General features: G+C 38.7%; 1 protein-coding gene across 6 annotated transcripts in view; it reads right to left on the bottom strand.

Moving 5' to 3' along the window:
- Positions 1 to 19,195, bottom strand: part of aak1b (AP2 associated kinase 1b) — a 93,642-nt gene that overhangs the window by 19,639 nt on the left and 54,808 nt on the right. For 2 of the 6 annotated variants that reach the window (XM_052040811.1, XM_052040815.1), the window contains exons 14-16: positions 18,654 to 18,811; positions 16,652 to 16,765; positions 10,080 to 10,196 (exon numbers count right to left, since the gene is read on the bottom strand). In XM_052040811.1, coding sequence (XP_051896771.1) covers positions 10,080 to 10,196; positions 16,652 to 16,765; positions 18,654 to 18,811 — 389 coding nt within the window. Of the gene's footprint in view, positions 1 to 4,144; positions 4,247 to 7,723; positions 7,835 to 10,079; positions 10,197 to 11,564; positions 11,667 to 16,116; positions 16,219 to 16,651; positions 16,766 to 18,653; positions 18,812 to 19,195 lie in introns of all 6 variants that reach the window. The other 4 variants (XM_052040813.1, XM_052040814.1, XM_052040810.1 and 1 more) reach the window with 4 other exon arrangements.

The raw sequence follows: 19,195 nt of genomic DNA, 5'->3' as shown, positions 1-19,195 counted from the left end.
CAAATTTTTATAAAATAATTTAATGCATGGATTATTTCAAAGTAGATTTGACTGCTGAGTGAATTTATACTGCCAGAAAAGAATGTTAGCTCAGAATGGACAGAAGATGTGTAAAGCTGTGATAAAGTCAGTTGCAGCGCTCTCAATGCAAATGTGAAAAAATTAAATTGTACTCTACTCAAAGTAATATGTTCAAGCAGGTGAAGATATTACCACACCAGTTTGGTTTGAGAGGATGCAAGGTTGATGCCTGGTTCGTGCTGCCACCTCTGATTCTATACTTCCAAAAGGACTTATACTTTTGTAGCACTTTAAACAACCACAACATATCCCAAAGGGCCTTGCAGACAACAAAAAGCCTTTGAATAGTTTAGAATCATAGAACTGTACAGCACAGAAATGTGCCCTTTCAGCCCAACTCATCCATGCTGACCATGATGCCTATGTATGCTAATCCCATTTGCCTGCATTAGGCCTGTATACCTCCACACATTCCCTATATGAGAACCTGTCCAAATGCCTTTTAAATGTATCTGTCTCTATCACCTCCTCTGACAGCTCACTCCAGATGACCATCACTGTGTAGAAAACTTACCACTCAGATCTCCTTTAAATTTCTCCCCTCTCACCTTAAGCCTGTGTCCCAGAGTCCCATGCCCTGGAAAAAAAAGACTATCAATCCTATCTATGCCCCTCATTTTTTTTGATATATAAACTTATATAAGGTTATCCCTCAGCCTCCTATGTTCCAGTGAGAATAAACCTAACCTATCCAATCTCCTCTTATAACTACAGCTCTCCATTCCATGCAACAGACTGGTGAATCTCTTCCGCACACCCTCTATTGCTACCACATCCTTCCTGTAGTGTGGCAACCAGAACTATACACAGTACTGCAAGTACAGTCTAAGCACTGTTTTGTACAGCTGCAACGTGATGTCCCAACTCTTATACTCAATGCCTCAGCCTATAAAGGCAAGCGCACCAAATGACTTCTTCACTAACCTATCCACCTGTGTCCCACTTTCAGCAAGCTATGGACTTGTACCCCAGGGTCCCTCTGTACATCAATGCTCCTGAGGTCCTCGTCATTTACTCTACATGTCCTACCAGAATTTGACTTCCCAAACTGCATTACTTCACACTTGTCCATATTAAATTCCATCTACCACTGCTCCACCCAACTTTCCAGCTGATCTATATTCTGCTGTATTCTGAGACAAACCTCTTTGCCATCTACAAATCCACCAATTTTCATGTCTGCAAATTTACTAATCAGACTACTAACCCTCTCATCCAAGTCATTTATATATATGACAAACAACAAAGAACCCAACACCAATCCTTCCCGTGTGTTTGTTACAGACTTCCTCAGTCAGAGAAACACCTATTACAATCTGAATTACTGACAAAATATGGGAAACATAACATACAGTTTGTGGACAACACTTCCACAAAAAAAAATGTAATTCAGATCACCTATCTAAGGTTCCTGAGATAAATTCTGGTCAAGGTACTGGCTGATCCACCCTGCTCTTCAAATACGGCTAATGTATCTTTTATGTCCATCTAATAGGACAGGCAGTTTAACATTTAATATGAAAAATGCCCCTCAAACATGTAATACTCTCTCAGTATTGCACTGAAGCATCAGCCTGGATTAATAGCTCAAGCCTCTGGTGGCTACCAGTGTATTAAGTCTGATATTTTGAAAGAATGGCTTCTCTTTGAACCAGTAGTAAAATTGAAATTTATTAAAAGGTGAAATTAGCTAAAAAGACAACAAGAAGTATTCCTTTCAGTATTATTTGGTTTTGACATTATTTTAGAAAAGAATATGCTTTTCATATTTTGTGTTTTGAAAATCTGCATCGCTTCAATTTTTGTGTAGTATGTGGGATGCTACAGATCAGAATGCAATGTGGAAGGCAGCAGGGATCAAGGGCCATATCACTAAGAACTAGAAAATCCATTGTTATGAAGTCATAGACAATTAGAAGTCAGCACTCTGTGGACAAATTTAAAATTTCATTTAAAAAGCCACTTCGATATTGAATGATGAATATTTAAAAATTTTCTGGCTGTGCTCTATCTCACCAGCCTTTCCAAATGATTCAGTTGAAACTAAATGAAATCCCATCCAAGGTAAGTCCATTGTGTTTAATGAATTAGATGCCTTCTGGCTCAGTCAAATTCTTTGGTGAAAGAGTTTTGTGAAGGATTACCTTATAAGAGGCCAAACAACCAGAGAAAGTACGAAAACAGAGCCTTGCACTGTCTAGATTAACATGTCATGCCATTTTTCTCCAACTTTGCACCTCAAAGGCCACAATATCTTACAGAAATAATTCCCTACTCTATGTTTGCCCATGGAACCAGTTTAGTGTCATGGCTCAGCCTGTGCAGCAAGACAATGGGAGATTTTATTACTTGCTCACTTTACAACCAAGTCTCAATAATACGGCTGATTTATTTACACTCTCATTTGCTTGCTCTCTACAAAGTGATCAGAAATGTTGGTAGATTATTTATTTAGTCAAGGCCCAATTAAATTAATTGGTTACTTAAATAAAACAAAATTTTGCTATTTCAAGGTGCTGTTCAAAGAAGAAGCCAGCAGCTATTTGACTTTGCTCTGTTTCGAGATTGAGAGAATCAAGAATATTTAAATAATATGACAACATATTCCACGGTCTAGCTCCGATTATAACAGTATCTTATCAGCATTTACACTGAAAGACGGGTGCATTTGGACAAGAGCCATTTTCAGAGGCCAGCTGGTTTTGTTTAAATTTAGATTCATTTTATCATCCAAGAGTCTCCATATCCTTGTTTTGGAAGTGTGGTTCCTTTTGGGCACCCCAAACTTAAAACTATTTGTTTTTGAGAGCCGAAGACCATAATACATCAAAATGATAACAGACTGAAAGTTATGGATGCAGTGGTGGATCGACATTTTAGCCAGGCTTAGAAACCAGAACACAGCAGTGAAGGTAGGAAAGATGGGAACCACCTGGAGGGCTGAACAAAATCAACGCTAACGTGTCTACCTCTTGTGGCAAAACGTCCTTTGTAATTATATGTCCTATATCACACCTAATTTTAAATAAACTTGGCACTTTGAATGTTGAAAGAATGAATTATGTAGCACTCCCACCCATTAGAAAATTGTGCATTATCATCCCAACATTACAACTGAGTGAATTACCTTGACAAATACTTCAAACTAACACTGAAAAAGTGGAGCACTGTAGGTATACTGAACCTGAGATGAAAGTAAGTTTGTCTATTTACAAGGGCATGAAAAGTATCCTAATGACTATTCACACAGCAGGCTACTTCTGTGTGTCCCCAAACCAACACTTATTCTTCAACAATCACCATCAAAAAATAATGATCTACTAATCTATTTGCTTGTGGTCTATACTCGACTTCAGAACTTCCAATTCTGAAGAGCAGGGGAGTGTGACCAGCTGCAGTCTTCTTTCTAACGGTTGCCATGGAGTCATGACAGCTGACTGGTCTCCTTCTGTGCTGTTAACATTATTCTGAATGAATTCTTTTGGTGTACAGCAAACACCGTCAAACTTCTTTTGTTGTGTCTCCATCCCCTCTGACACAAATACATATCGTCTCTGCTAATTAAAAGTCTGTTTTTATAATTGCATACCCTTCTAACTTCACCACACTCCTCCCTTGCATTGGAGATGAGGCGAGAAGACAAGGTCAACTCCCAGTTTGAAAACCTAGGCTGCGAAGGACTTTGGGACATCCTAAGGTTGCAAGTAATGCTATATAAATCCCGAGTATGTATGTGAGTGGCAGAATCTGGGAGGAGTTGAGGGAACACAGCGAGAATAAAAAACGGGATTAGTTTAATTGAGTGCTTGATGGCCAGTGTGGACTTGGTAGGCCAAAGGACCAGTTTCCGTGCTGTATGACTACAAAAGAGGCGGAATTGCTAGATTAAGACTGGAACATTTGTGTTGTGTAGTTGTGAGGGAGGTTTTCATAAATATTAGAATTACTAAAGTGAAGCTTGCATTGTTTTCTTCCTGCCAATGATGGTTTAGTGAAAAGTGCATCAAATATCAACAAAGGGATTGGGATAAGACAATAGCAAATGCTTTAATTGAAACCTTACCTTGTGAATTTTTTGACAACACAGGAATGGGGTCAAATTCATCATCTTCCACTTTGTCATTTTTAATAGAAAGATCAAAGTCTGAGATGAGGTTAGTATCCTCTGCAGCATGTAAAAGGGAGGCATGGACAGTAAGAAGCAAGATTTTCAGAAAATGTTAAATATTAACAGAAAGCAGGATTAAGTTGAGCAAAGTTATTTCCCGAAAAGAGGACATTTTGCAATTTATTTACAAAACTTCTATAAACTTGAGCCAACCAAACAATGGACACGGAAAAAAAGAGTTTTGAATGTGCCCAATACAGTACACCAAACAAAGTTTTCATCTCTATTTTATAAGCCTTCCTGTTTTCAGAAAATTATAGTTACTTGTCAATGATGTGATTACTAATTTGCTGACAAGTACTGATTTTGTAGGTCAGTTTTACTTGCTGATGTTCTTCCTCTCCCATGCCTCCACCTCATGTGATGAGCAACAACTTCTGTGCACTTTGTTCACCACCTTTCTTTTAAAATGGCTGATTTTAAGATAGAAAATGCACAATGCAGGCTTACAACAGGAACAATCCTCCCTTCTCCAGAATTATCTGTGCTGGGCCACAGCTTTACCCTTGGAATATTGCAGATTCTGAAAATCTCATCCACTCTTGTAACATCTGCATCTAAAATCTTGTATGTTTGTCTTCCACCAACACAACATTGTTTCGCTGTAGTGATCCAAAGTAGGGGGTGGGGGGGGGGGGAGCTTTTTAAACAACGCACCAGAACTTGCTGCCAGCAGCAAACCACCTTTGCTCACCCCCAACAAGTGTACCAATTTACCATTTGTGGAACCCTGACATTGACTTGCTGGAAATTGTCATCACAATCCAAAATGGCAACATCCTGCGCAATGGCAGGACCTTGCTTGATGAAACAGTATTGCATGGGGAGTATGTGTTATGGGAAGAGGGATGCCAGACCAAGCCCCATCTGCAAAACAGCTGGCAAAGTCCTAACTGCACTGTCTTTGCCAGCTGTTAAATTTGTCAAGAATTTTCATTGTCACAGATATTCAGAAATATTTAAAAACTATCAAAAATCAATTAAACAATTAGGTTTTAAAAATATTAAAAATAAATTAAAATAAATCATTTTAAAACAAAAAAACAATCAATATAAATCACTCAATCAAAATTAAGTGTACTTGCTCTTTTCCCTTGCAGGTGATCTCCTGCATTTCTCCAGTACTTCCCAGCAAGTTCTGACCCACTAACCATGATTCCACTGCAGAAATGCTTTTAAACTGATGAGTGACTGACATCTTTAGATTTTTCAAGATCCCTTCGCTTTCATTCCCCATTGAGGGTTAAACTTGGACATTTTATACCAGGCAATAGGGTTGCCCAAATTCTCAAGGCATGCTCTAACAAGCCATCCATTCACTTCCAACTACTTTTGTCTGATCTAGCCCAGGTTTCTTAGCCATCCCTCTCACTACTGGCCTTCCACCTTTTTCTCCCAATTGCTTTTGCTCACCATTCTGGATTGATTCCAATTGCAGCTGCTTTAATTTGGCAGGGCAGGGGGTGAAGGGAGGCGTTCCAAAACTGCTTCAAGCAAATTCCTCATTTGCGAGAGGGGAATCATGCTGCTCAGTATCAGAAACGATGCACAATATTTCCATTGTGAAGACCACTTATACTTTCATACAGTTCTGAATAATTAGCCATATGTTTTGTTTTTTTAATACTTTGTTTCCTGCTTTCATTCTCCTGAAATCTGTAAAACCTCAGGCTTTGAAACATCACATACAAGGCAATGTTAATAACCAACACTTCACCATGCATTTTGAACATGTTTCTATATATATTTGTGAATCATGGATCGGCAAAGACACTGACATTTTTCATCAGTGGACCTCAAAACAAAACCAACTCTATACATTACACATACAGAGCTAACAACCTGTAAAGAGCAGAGCCTAACTAATTTAAGATGTCCTGGAAATGAGCAAACTACCTGCCCTCCACCTCTGTTGCACTCAATTAGTAATCAGGCTGCCTTTACGTTATCAGCTGTACTTCAGTGTCTGCACCGAATATCAATCTGTAACACTTGATAACTCCGAGTTAGGCTGAGATGCAGATCATGTGAAGGGATAGTGATCAGGTCAATCCTGAGAACCATGCATTTCACAACTCAATTTTGTACTATATTCCAGTATGTGTTAATTGTGCCTCAGATAAAAAAGACGTATTAAGATTCTGGGTCAGAAGGCTGCAATGATATTGTTTCACTAGCTGAAAGAATGAAAGTCTAGCTGAAATAAAAATCAAAGTTTCATTTGTGAAACGAGAAACTAAACACATAACATTAAATGGGACAGTGAAAGAACTCGTACTCATACAGGTGCTACATAGCCACAAAGCATCCACAATATACTGAAAGTCCCATACGTAGAGAGCAAACTGTCATGATCATTCACAGTTTTAAATACTGCATTCAGATGAAACTGAAGCAGAGGCCTCTCAATGAGAAGCCTATGACATGGTACAGAAAACAGCCACTTTCTTCACTGTACGTATTCTGCCTCTAAAAGTTGCTTCCCAATTCATCCTACTCATTCATGCTTTCCCATGCATTGCCATCCTTGTCATTTTCTCTGTTCAAAGATAGATCCAAATCCATCTTGAAACTTACTGGGGCAAATTTAACACTGAGATCAGCAGCATACGTGCTAGTGGATATTCCCATAATTGGGCAATTTGCACGTGGAGACAAATGTAGGCTTCCAACTGTGCGCAACTTGGCTCAAACCTTTGGAAAACATCTGCAGGTTTCCCAGTTCTCAGGCTAAACTAGGTTGCCTGGAGTCAAACTGACTATTGTGAGTCACTATCACTGAGTGAGAAAGGAAAAAGCAATAGAACAATATCTGACTTTAGCTATCAACCATTATGGGTCACACAATTCAAATGAGGGAATTCAATGCAGAGAATCTAGGAATCCATTAGCACACAGGTCCACAGAGAATGCACCAACAACAAACAAATCTATCTTGTGAAAACTGGTCCTTTCAATTCGAATTATAATGCAAGGCACTGCAGACTAGTCAATTTAATTGATTGGAACAGTAATGAATAAAAGCCCACCCAGTAGCACATTCACTGCAGCTTCTGGCTGACAGCTGTGAGAGGCAAATAAAAATCTCTAAAATTTCCAAAGCTGTGGCAACAATGCAACTCTCAGTTTAAGTCAACATCCTGGTAACCATAGAGACACCTCGCTCTTCTCTCACAAACTAGTTCAGTATTAGTTTCCATTGTGTTTTAAGTTTCTATTGTGCACATTTAAGCATCTTTGATGTGCAAAATGTGCTTGTCTTTCAAAATTAAAACAACTTTGCAATAACGTACTCAAATAGCTTGGAAGCTTGTACTTGGAATTGTACTTGGACTAGTACTTGGAAATATTTGTAATTTCAAATACATTAAGGGGTGAACAAAACCATGGGGTGGAGGGAGGTGGGAGCAAGAATAAGAATCAATATTGAGAAATAGCAATAAAAGGAAACAGATCAGGATTGGACATTCTTACCTTGCTTAACCTGCCCAGATGAAACTACAGGAGAAAATTCATCAATAATTTCAGTCACTGGGTTAGAGAGGAGAGAGTAGTCAAGAATGGAGTCCTCTCCAGTGAGAGAATCTGAGCAAGGTTCAGTGTGGTAGGTGCAAGACAGGGAAGCAGAAAGAAGATATATAGCACATGATTAGTAAAATATACTGAAATCTGAAACAATGCTTTCTAAAATTCATTTCTTAATGCAAGTCTCCCCAGTGAAAAAATCCCATTTAATTACCCTTTTTAAATATTTTAACCGTAGTTTTCCTCTGAACTGGGCAAAAAAAATACTTAAACTGTGTAAGATTTGACTGTTTTGCCTCTTCAATTTTCTTCATCCAATATTGAACATTTTTGAAAACATACTTCATACTTTTCAGAATATGATGTTTGGCAGTCTGGAAGATTCCATTGCAATTAAATACAACAGATATAGTACTTGACATGGCCTTCACATAATGGTAGTGCACTATTCTTTTCACATATTCCCTTACTGGAGCTCATTTTTCTTAATTGATTCGACATAGAGACAGTTATTATTCCTCACACTGCATGTACTGCACTAGTTCAATATCCCCGAGGGTTTTTTTTAAAAACTAATTTCATTGAAAAGGACACAATCTCATGCTGCTTTACTTTAACACCATTTGGAATCTCATGCTGCTGCAGTTTCAAGTTTACTTTAGTTAAGAGGTGGATGTTGGTGGGAGATTAAAAAAAAGAGGGGACCAGTGCCTTGCTTTTGATAAACTTATCTGCTGTTGATGTAAATACTTAGTCACTGCAAATGTTCCACTCCACTGTCTCATATTACCGTTTCTCAGCTTGGACACCAAGCTGCAGTATAAATTTATTGCTAAATGTACACCCATGTTTGGGATTGATTTTGCATGTTCAGTTTACTTGGTGCTGCTCACCAGCACAGAGCACCTTCTGCACTGTGTGCAGAATTGTAAACTAAACCTGTTAGAAAGCAAGATTTTTTTTTTCCTTTCTAACCCTATAGACATGAACTTAATTACTGAAGATATTATTTAAGAACTAGCTACAATTTTATGACTTGAATCATTATTTTTATGGCCTCCATAGCCTAATATGTGTTAATTGAAATACTTCATCTAGTTTTCTTCCACTACCAACACTCTAACACTATTACATCCCTTCAAATGGCAGATCAGTACAGTACACTACAGAATTAGGACATTACGCATCGTCTCTTTTCGAAGTGCAATCTCCATTAATTCCACTCTCCAGTTCATTCTTCATATTCCTGCGATTTACTTTTCCTTCAAATATTTATCCAACTCCCTTCTGAAGCCCACTATTGAATCTATACCAATTGCTCCATCAGGTAATGTATTCTGAATCCCAATTACTCTTATGGAAGAATAGCCTTTCCCTCACGTGTCTGTCCTGTGAAATTACCTCACCAAACTCTGGCTGCCTCCTAGCTTCTTAAACAGTATTTATTGATAACTCTGCATCAGCTAAAGAAATGAAGGGATGAATGATTTACAGAAGTCTGTTATATATCAACATAAACATCAGTTTATTCAGCAAAGTCTACTTAAAGAGCAGGGGAAACAGAAGCTTCTTCAACTTCTCCCACTAAAAGCAGGATAATATATCAAGAATGAGTGGAGAGTAGTTACATATGAGTCAGTCTTAGTTACTTATAAGCAATGTGGTCCAGAAGTTTGATTAGCAGCAGAACTATCTGATCTTCCTGGCTACAGCACTGTCACTATATACAACTGCTTTTAAAAATCTCAATGTCCTCCTCTTCAATCAGACATCAGATGCTCTTCCCTGAGACTTAATCCATGGTCAGCTTGAGTGTATCTCTTGATCAAACCCCATCCTAATACAGGATGCTAAACGAGTAACCCCACAAATAAAAACAGAAAATGCTGAAAACACTCAGCAGGTCAGGCAGCTGAGAAAAGAAGTTAATGTTTCAGGTTGAAGGCCCTTTGTCAGAACTTCATCAGCATTTTCTGTTTTTATTTCAGATTTCCAGCACCTTTACTTATGATGGTCATTTATTGATAACCCACATTTGATTCAAGAACAGAAGTTAGCAATCTAAATGTTTTATAAATGCCATCTTCTGGCTTCTTGGAAAAAGGTCCATGAAACAAGAACAAAGAGGAAGAAAAACAAGGAGGCAAAATGAGGGAAATTGAGGTAGACCTGTGGATTATTATTCCAACTCAGTTTTTAAATAGTAGAACATTTTTTCTGACTCAAGCACAACAAAAACAAGCACAAATTATTTGAGTGCGTAATAATGGTAGGTGCTGAGGTTAAGTGCAGTGTGTGTACCAACCTGAAGCATTTATAACGGCCACAGCACCCAAAGCTTCCACCTGCAGTGGTGCCAGTTGCTGAGGCTTTGAAGACTCAAATCCAGGTATGAGATTTCCCACCACTATCTCAGACTTTCCTTTTGAATCAGGGCACAAATAGAGAATTAAATGCAGCAGACATCAAATAATATTAAGGTGTATCAAGAAAACAGCCAAGCTGCCACAGAGCGTGAAGGCAAATGGGCAAAGCTTTAGATAATTACACTCCACAACAATAGGCCCTTAAATCTTTGCAGTATTGATAGAAACTTAGACACTGCAACTAAATTCCTTCAGATAATTCTCAAAGAAATTTTAACTGAAGTACTTCAACAGAACTTAAGACTAAATTCCCTTAATCTCTTTAGAACAGTACGTCAGAATTACGCTTTGTTCCATAAAAATACTTGGTTTTTAAATCGATATTTCACATATAAGCTGGGGAAGTAGAGATTTAGGATCCTGCAATGTGCCATTACTCAGTGGCAGATTTCAAATGAATGCTGAATGAACATAACTATCATGTGGCAAGCAAAATGATGCCAAACCAAGATTAATTTCGAATAATGCAGGTGACATAGGATTGACACTTGAATACATTGTTCTGTCATATTCTCTTCAGAGCTCTGCCAAAATAACTTGCATTTTTCTGTTAGATAATTGGTAACACTAATGGAACAATCAACTCTTCTTGTCACAAACAGGACTAAGGCAAATAAGAAGTTGTAGTCATGGCTCTGTTGACTAGAAAATCCATCAAAGTGCCCATGTAATATGCACATACCCCAAAGTACGTGAATGCAAGCACTGCTGCAGCTGGGTGTTCCTTGAAACACTTCAGGTATATTACAGAAAGGCACAGACTGTCACAACACAATCACCATCCACTACAGAAAAATGCCACGTAACAGAACAGGGCAAGAAGCTGACAAGATAGACAAGACACAAAATGTTGTGGCAGAGATAGAAACACAAGCAGATTCAGTGAAAGTGTAAAGAATAGGAACAAGAGAATTTTCAACCTCAACCCCTAAATATAGATGTCAAAAGCTTTACACAACTGATTGGGGTTCAGCTAGTAATGATTGGCTGCATTGACCATTGTCACTGCCATAATGACATGCCTTACCTTAGTGAAAGGGCTCTCATCACTTTGCTGCCATCTCTTGTACTTTTAATATGTCCAGCATACTGGTGAGCATGCACTGAATTTTCACATGTATGCCAAATACAGGGGCACCTGAATAGCTCACTTTTTCTAAGTGGTGGGGGGCACAGAATAAATAGGAACCCAGAATGTCACTGAAAATCAACCATGTGCACACAATTTTACAATAGTTATTCATAAAACATTGACTTTCAAAGAGTCAAGTTAAAGGGGTCTGAAACTTAACAGGTGAAAATACTCCAGATTCCTATAATATGGTCATGCACGCTGAAACAAATGCATCCGGAGATTTTTTTACCATTGATATTATCCTCGGTACTCCCAAAGGGGTCACCAAGAGATAGAAGGTCAGGAAGCAGAAATGAAGTCTCAGGGGACTTCAGACCTTCTATGAGCTTTTCTGTGTCAAGAGTTGGAGGAGAGAAGAACAATGAAATCAGAGATACAAGATGAAATGCAAGCATATAGCAAAAAAAATAATCATACTTCAGCAAAAAAAAATTATATAACGCAGGCTAATTGAGGAATTCACATCAGCTCACTAGCTGAGCTGTAAAATTTTGAGCAATCCAGAAGTCACCAACTCCGGAAGGGATATTGCAATCAGGATTCATATTTTTTCCAGCAAAACTCCTCCAGATGTGCCTCTGCTGGTTCACAATGGATATTCCTGAAAGGTGTGAATGCTACTACATGTCTATCAAGAGATAATGTGCAATATTTAGTTAAATAATTTCACTTGTGTCATGACAATGAAATCACTGGTTTTCATCTCACACTGAAAGCAAAGTTATGGAAAACATTCCCAGGTTAAAATCCTGAAATCCTACAACTGAATTTCACTTATTAAACCAGAGGCTTTGGCATAGAGCTCTTACTAATATGCAAGGCATTATTTAAAATTCCAGGAGAGTGGTGTAAGTTAAAGAATATTGACCTTTGCAAATGAAGAGAAAGGGGTAGAGGGAGGGAAAGGTAGAAAGAAAGGGGTTTATGGCTATTTTATTTTCATTAAATCTGTCTCCATGTCATAGTGATAGCCATAGTGCTCCAGCCATTGACTTCAGGAAGGGAGGCAGTGCACATGCTCCTGTCTACGTTAATGGTGCTGAGGTCGAGAGGGTTGAGAGCTTGAAGTTCCTAGAAGTTAACATCACCAATAGCCTGTCCTGGTCCAACCGTGTAGATGCCACGGCCAAGGAAGCTCACCAGCGCCTCTGCTTCCTCAGAAGGCTAAAGAAATTCAGCATGTCCCCCTTGACCATCACCAATTTTTATCGATGCACCACAGAAAGCATCCTATCTGGATGCATCACAGCTTGGTATGGCAACTGCTCTGCCCATGACTGCAAGAAACTGCAGAAAGTTGTGGACATAGCTCAGCACATCACAGAAACCAGCCCCCCCTCCATGGACTCTGTCTGCACTTCTCGCTGCCTCGGTAAAGCAGCCAGCATAATCAAAGACCCCACCCACCCTGGACATTCGCTCTTCTCCCCACTCCCATTGGGTAGAAGATACAAAAGCCTGAAAGCACATACCACCAGGCTCAAGGACAGCTTCTATTCAGCTGTTATGAGACTATTAAGCGGTTCCCTAGTATGGCAAGACGGACTCCTGACTTCACAATCTACCTCATTATGACCTTTGCACCTTATTGTCTACCTGCACTTTCTCTGTAACTGTAACTCTTTATTCTGCATTATTGTTGTTTCATCTTGTACTACCCCAACACACTGTTGTAATGAATTGATCTGTATGCACGGTATACAAGACAAGCTTTTCACTGTACCTGGGTACATGTAACAATAATAAACCAATTTACCAATTTAGTGACATCTCACAATCTTTCAAGTTTTAATTCAGAAGAGACAGATAGTCACAGTCCGGTGGGTGCAATCTTTACCCTGGATTACCTTCCAGTGACTTTTACTGGAAGATACTTTGTTCTGATACCATTCATTCAATGCTCAATGCATAGATCTCCCAGAGTCAAGCTCCTCAGTGTAACCTGCCTTATTCTGCTGACAAATCATTTGACTACTCAACAATAGGTGATGGGAGATTATTGTCTCCCAAGTCTGATATTATATTTGCTTCCCATTGTTACTTCTCGCAACAAGGAATAGGAATCCTTGCTGAGCTTCCTTCCAATTGGTCAACTTTCATATCCCCCAAGGCCACCTTAGCTATGGATAACTACTGAAACACAATCCAGAAATTGAGTAAAGGACCTTTATTACATATCCTGGAGGCACCAGAATCCATACCATAAGTGCCCAAAGCACCCACCCATTATTTTACTCTTTCGCATCCAGTACAAATGTCTAAAATATTTCTGAAAAAGACTGAAACAATTAAAATTTTCAAATCATTTTTCAGAAATATCTTCTATGGGGGTGGGGGTGGTGGAGGAATTGTCCATGTTTTGGGCCAAAACCCTGCATCAGGACTTGCATCCCGAAACGTTGACAAATCCTGATGCAAAGTTTTAACCCAAATCGTCGATAATTCCTTCCCCCCCCACCACAGATGCTGCTCAACCCACTGTTCCTCCAGCATATTGTTTCTTGCTCCAGATTCCAGCAGCTGCAGTCTCTTGTGTCTCTTTGTCTTAAGAAATTTCTTGTTCCCTTATTCTCCTCACAAATCAATATAACTAACAGAGTTTAATAATGTGCTCAAAATTGCTCTCATTGAACCGAACAATGTTCCACCAGTTCAGAACTACTAAGTCAAACCAAGCAAATGCAATTGGTGAGTGAAATCATCAAATGGTACAGTTTGCTCAGAATTCCATTATTATTATAGTAATATAATTTAGTCTCTTGGTAAAATTCTGGATCACAGAGTGGGGTTTGAGAAGTACTTCTCAAACATACTTATATAATGGAACTATGCATTTATTATTTTCTTATTACTTGTGTCTACGTGGAGGAACTAAGAAGTCAGTGAACATCGAATGCTTTCACTCGGTGGGATCAAAATCAAGTGTCAACTCAGAAAGGCATTGTCCATCATGGCCATATGGTAAATAATTGGAGTGGAGTGTCATAGTCACATCAAAGGGAATGCAAGTTACCTCCAATGAGCAGTTTTATGGACTTCAGCAAAAAGCAACATTAGTTTTGCTTTTACAATTATTTGACAAAAAAACTCCTTTTAATAATAAGGTGGGTAGAATTAGAATGGAAAAAAGGCTCCAATGCATGTGGTCCCAATGTAAATAATAAGAGGGAATAATACACACTACTTCAGAACAAAACATTAGCTAATGGCCAACATACTAGCCATCAACTTCCAACATTTTAACAATGCTGATTACGATATTAGTTCAAGCCTGAGGGAAAAGTCTAATATTGATCTTCCGTGACTGACTTTGTACTAATCTGATTAACAATTTAATCAATAGAAAAGCAAAATTCCAAGGCAAAAAAATATCCACAGCATTCTGGGATTACAGGACCTTATGAACAAAAGTGCATTTAAAAAAATTAAAATGCATCATTTGATAGGTATTTGAAATCACAATTTCTGCCGCCGACTGAGACTTCAGGGCAATTTTATGTTCACCCCACTCACTTCTGAAAGAAGTCAGCAACACAGATGGTTGAGATGGTTTAAGTGCAAGTTTATGGGGCTGTTGCAAATTCATGATGCTTTTTCACAGCAATGATGAGTCCCACACTCTCCCTGTAACACTGTCAGACAGCCAAACTCTGACCAAACTCTTCATTCCCTTGATAGAAATACAGAGGATCACCCTACACCTACTGCATTTTCTCATTGCCACTTCAATTTGAACCTTCTGGAGGGAAGATCAAGTCCAATATTAGAAACAGGCAATTCTAAGCCTTGTAAAATACTGAGCCTTCACTGAAATTTTACAGGAACATTACCTTGAACTAAAGGCAAGGCAACAAAGCTTGGCCTTCTCTGATGTTCCGAATGCTTCAAGCTTGTGTTACATGCTGTTCTCAGTGTAAAGTGGCTTCTAAAGCAGGTTGATGGGAAGCGTGGGCCTGCAGGAGCTGTTTATAGCACTGTGCAGTGTGGTCATAACAGCAGGTATAATCACTGCCTCCGAAAATGCAAGCAGGAATAAAAAGGGGAGAGAGAGGCAGAAAAACTTGTAACTCTCACTGACAGACACAGAAATGGCCAGAGGATTGAAACCTTAAATCTTTGTTCCCAGCAGTATTTTTTCCCAGCCTGGAATACAATAGTGTAATGTATTACAATGGGAAGGTTCAGCTATTTTATTTCCAAATGTTTAGTACATTGCAGCATCTGATCTCCCTTTTGCGGAAAGTTATCAATCAGAAAACTCATAACCCAGTTTTCCATATCCTTGATAGCCAGAGAGTACTCTTAACTTCATATTTTTCAAATGAGCAAAAATTTCTCAAGAGCTAAACTTGATAGGTATTTGACATATGGCTAAATTTGCCGAGGGTTGTTGGGGACATTTTGGATCCACAGAAGCTTCAGTTCATATCAAGCCCACGTTTGATTCATTTGCTATAGAACCCCTCAGTGAAGTGAAGTACAATATATATTTAAACTGCTCAAAATTGTTCAAATGCAAGAGGGTGACAAGCTTGAAGTGAGGGGACGGTTAAGGTGTCTACAACTTCCTTTGGGAGTTGGGGCTCGTACCTCTACAAAGGGGAAATGGAGGCCAAACTGGTCAATTTATAACAAACCCTCATTATCTTGATCCCCAGATAACTGCTAATAACAGACTTGCTCAATCTCATCAACAGAAGTCATTAGTTTCAATCCAAAGGTCTCAACTAACCAGCTTCAGTTCTGGGCAGGACCCAAAGACACACTCAGCACTTATTTACCTGGCGGCTCAGATGACACAGGAGTGAAGGGATCAGGTACGTTAATTGGCGGGATGGCAGCATCTGGAACCAACAGTTCTGAAGACTTTTCAGCTGAGCCAACTGAGTAGACAAGAGCAGACAGAAGAGCAGAAGGCAACAAGGAGCAGCAAAGGAGGAAGGAAGTAGAGAACAATTATACATCACAAAATGATCCATCCATCTGCCAAGCCAGTCACATTGAGCTTACAGTCGATTCATATTCAATCAGCTCAAAAGGCCAATGTTTATGACTAGAGAAATGAAGTCAAAATACAAGTTTTGTGAATTAGCTAAATACTGAATTTCTCCTATGACATAACATGTAAGTAGATCAACTCCCTTCTATTTTCTTTTGTTGGGAGTCACTCCCCTTGAGTAAGGTTATTACCTGAACCAACATACACTTTTTCAAGTGCTGCCTGACTTCCTGTGCATTTCCTGCATTTTCAATGTAGGATGCAGCACAATTTTAGAATGCAAGACTGCTACAGTTAGTATTGGTTTACATACTAACCTGGCCCAGAGACAAAGGGATCTATTCCAAAAGCATCTGCCTGCACCTGGACCTGAGTGGATGGAAGCCCCGGCATTAGACTCTCAGTAGTGGTATCAGTCTTCTCAACCTTACCTGTGGAATTCAGAAACAATTTAAAAAATTGCTGTCCACCTTTCATAAATGTTTTGAAAAAAGAAAAGAAATAGTCATGAGAATAAGAAACATTTCTTTGCCAGCTAATCACAGCATATCTTTATTGAAGATATCAGATTGTGGTTAATTTTACATCCAATCAAAACAAGTCAAAGATACAAAGGCGCTCAAGGTAAAGGAAGGCTGTGATAAGAAGTGTATTTTCTTTTTCAATACAATTCAGGCTAAAGATGATTTTTAGATTTAGTTAAAACAGAGCTCTTATTTTAAGAATTGATGAATTACCTTATGGATGTTTATAGAATGTTGCTGATTGGTGGTTTCATTCACCAACTGTTTCATCATTTGTTTTGGGACACTTAGAGGATAATTTAAAAATGCAAGTTCTCTTTTCTTTATCATTAAGCCAAAAATTAGAATGAAACTAGGGAAACAAAAGTAATTCAAAGAATGTTCAAAAAAGTTAAGAGCGAAGGCAAATATAGACAATCAGAAAATGAAAGACAAATAAAAAAGGACTGAGATTAGTTGCCAAGGACACACAGATAGTTCAGTCCTACAACCTTCATGTTGTTCCAGCTTAAAACTGTAATACACAATAATAACTGGCTTACTGAAATTTTGCCCTGCTTCACCAGTAAAGGCATTGTATTCAACAGTTATAGCAATATTACCTGGAATGGTCTTCCCAACCCCCTTCATATGTCTACCTCTCTCTCCTCATTCAAAGACCTCAAAATAAACTATCCTGCAGATGCTTCCCAAACATCCTTTCCAGTTGAACAATCGACCAACAAATCAAAATCCTTTTGTTTAAAAGTGCTAAAGTATTAAAAAGCAAATTCTTTGAGCAAGCTTCTGTGATTAGTTTCTTTCTGCCTACATTAGCTGAGTGTTCAAAGCTAATCTCTTATGGCTACTCTCACATGGTATGAAATGTAAACCTCAAGTGCCTCAGCTGACAACCTGCATAAGGATTGCTAAGGGGAGTAGGTATGTCTGCTAGGCAACTTACAAAATTTGCTTTTATTCAAATGTAGCTCTATGTTTTAACAAAAACATTGTGGAACTTGCATTAAAAAAATCAATCTGCTGAGTTTCAATTAAATTCAGCAATGCAATTGGAAATAGTTAAGGATCAACAACTGCTGCATTGCTCAAGCTGCATCAGCAACAGTTCTTGCAATGATGCCAACTACACTTGGAAAAACACAGGATCTGAACTGTTCATGCTAACATACGGCATGCTTGGAATTCAGGAGTATACGACACTCAGCACCTCACACAAATTACAGCGTTTTGATATGAAATAAATGAAACAAGCATAAATCAATATACAAACGTCAAACTACAGACATAGCCACACTCACTCTCAATTATGCTAATGGCTACTATATTTTCCCCTTGTTCAATGGAAGATCAAAGTTACATCATCCTTCATCCTCAAGTGCTGAAAAATGCAGGGTTGAACGGTTAATTTGGTCATGTGAAATTTCTTTGTCTGCTTTCAGAACATTGATGTTAATTCATCTGCTTTATCTTAAAGTTTTTGAGGTCTGTTATAAAGCCTTACAAATCTGTTTCAAATGTGAACATTCAAAGCTTGATTGCTTCCACTACAGTTCAGCCTCTCATTGGGCCTGTAATATGTGGAATCTTACACCACATTATATCTTTTCATCCTATTTCCAAAGTAATCAAATTCAAAACCATCACCTCATAGCCTGTTCATAAGTATGAAGACGGATTTAACCCTCAAAATGGAATTTGATAATTGGAGAATAAACCAGTGAAATGATAAAAGACGGAGGGAGTTACATTGAGTGGATTAATCTTGTGCTCAAGTATTCTTCAGTTTTATACTTACTATCTTTGAGCTTTTCAAAGTCCTTGTTGAGTAGCTCCTCTGCAGTGAGTTTGGAGAAATTGTCATCAGCAAATGGGTTCCATGTAGAAACATCAGGAGGATTGTACACATTTTGTTGGGAGGTCCTGGGAGAACCTGAGGGAGTTGTGGTAGCTGACCTGAGTGGAAAAGGTCATGCGGTGAATGTCTTACATTGGCTGGTTTAAACCTAATAAAAGCTCCTTTCATATTTCACTAAATTAAGAGCAACCCAACAGCTTTGTAGACGAATGGATTCCCCAGGTATTGCTGAGTAAACCAGAGGTTCCAGATTCAATTTCTGGTCTACACAGAGATAAATGCCAAATGGTTGGGATAGCAACTGGCCCAAGTATTCCTGGACGAGACAAGAGTGGGAGAGTAGGGAGCCATTTCGAGGGGTGGATGGGTTGCGTGGCAGTGATCCTATGTTTAAATACTAACCATTTTACCTTGACTGATGTAACAGTGGCCACTTCATTTCTAAACAATGCCATCATTTGAAGTCTGGGACAGCCATTTGC

The sequence above is a fragment of the Pristis pectinata genome, chromosome 29, assembly GCF_009764475.1.
Source record: "Pristis pectinata isolate sPriPec2 chromosome 29, sPriPec2.1.pri, whole genome shotgun sequence".
NCBI lineage: Eukaryota > Metazoa > Chordata > Chondrichthyes > Rhinopristiformes > Pristidae > Pristis > Pristis pectinata.
This window is presented reverse-complemented; position numbering and strand designations above follow the sequence as displayed.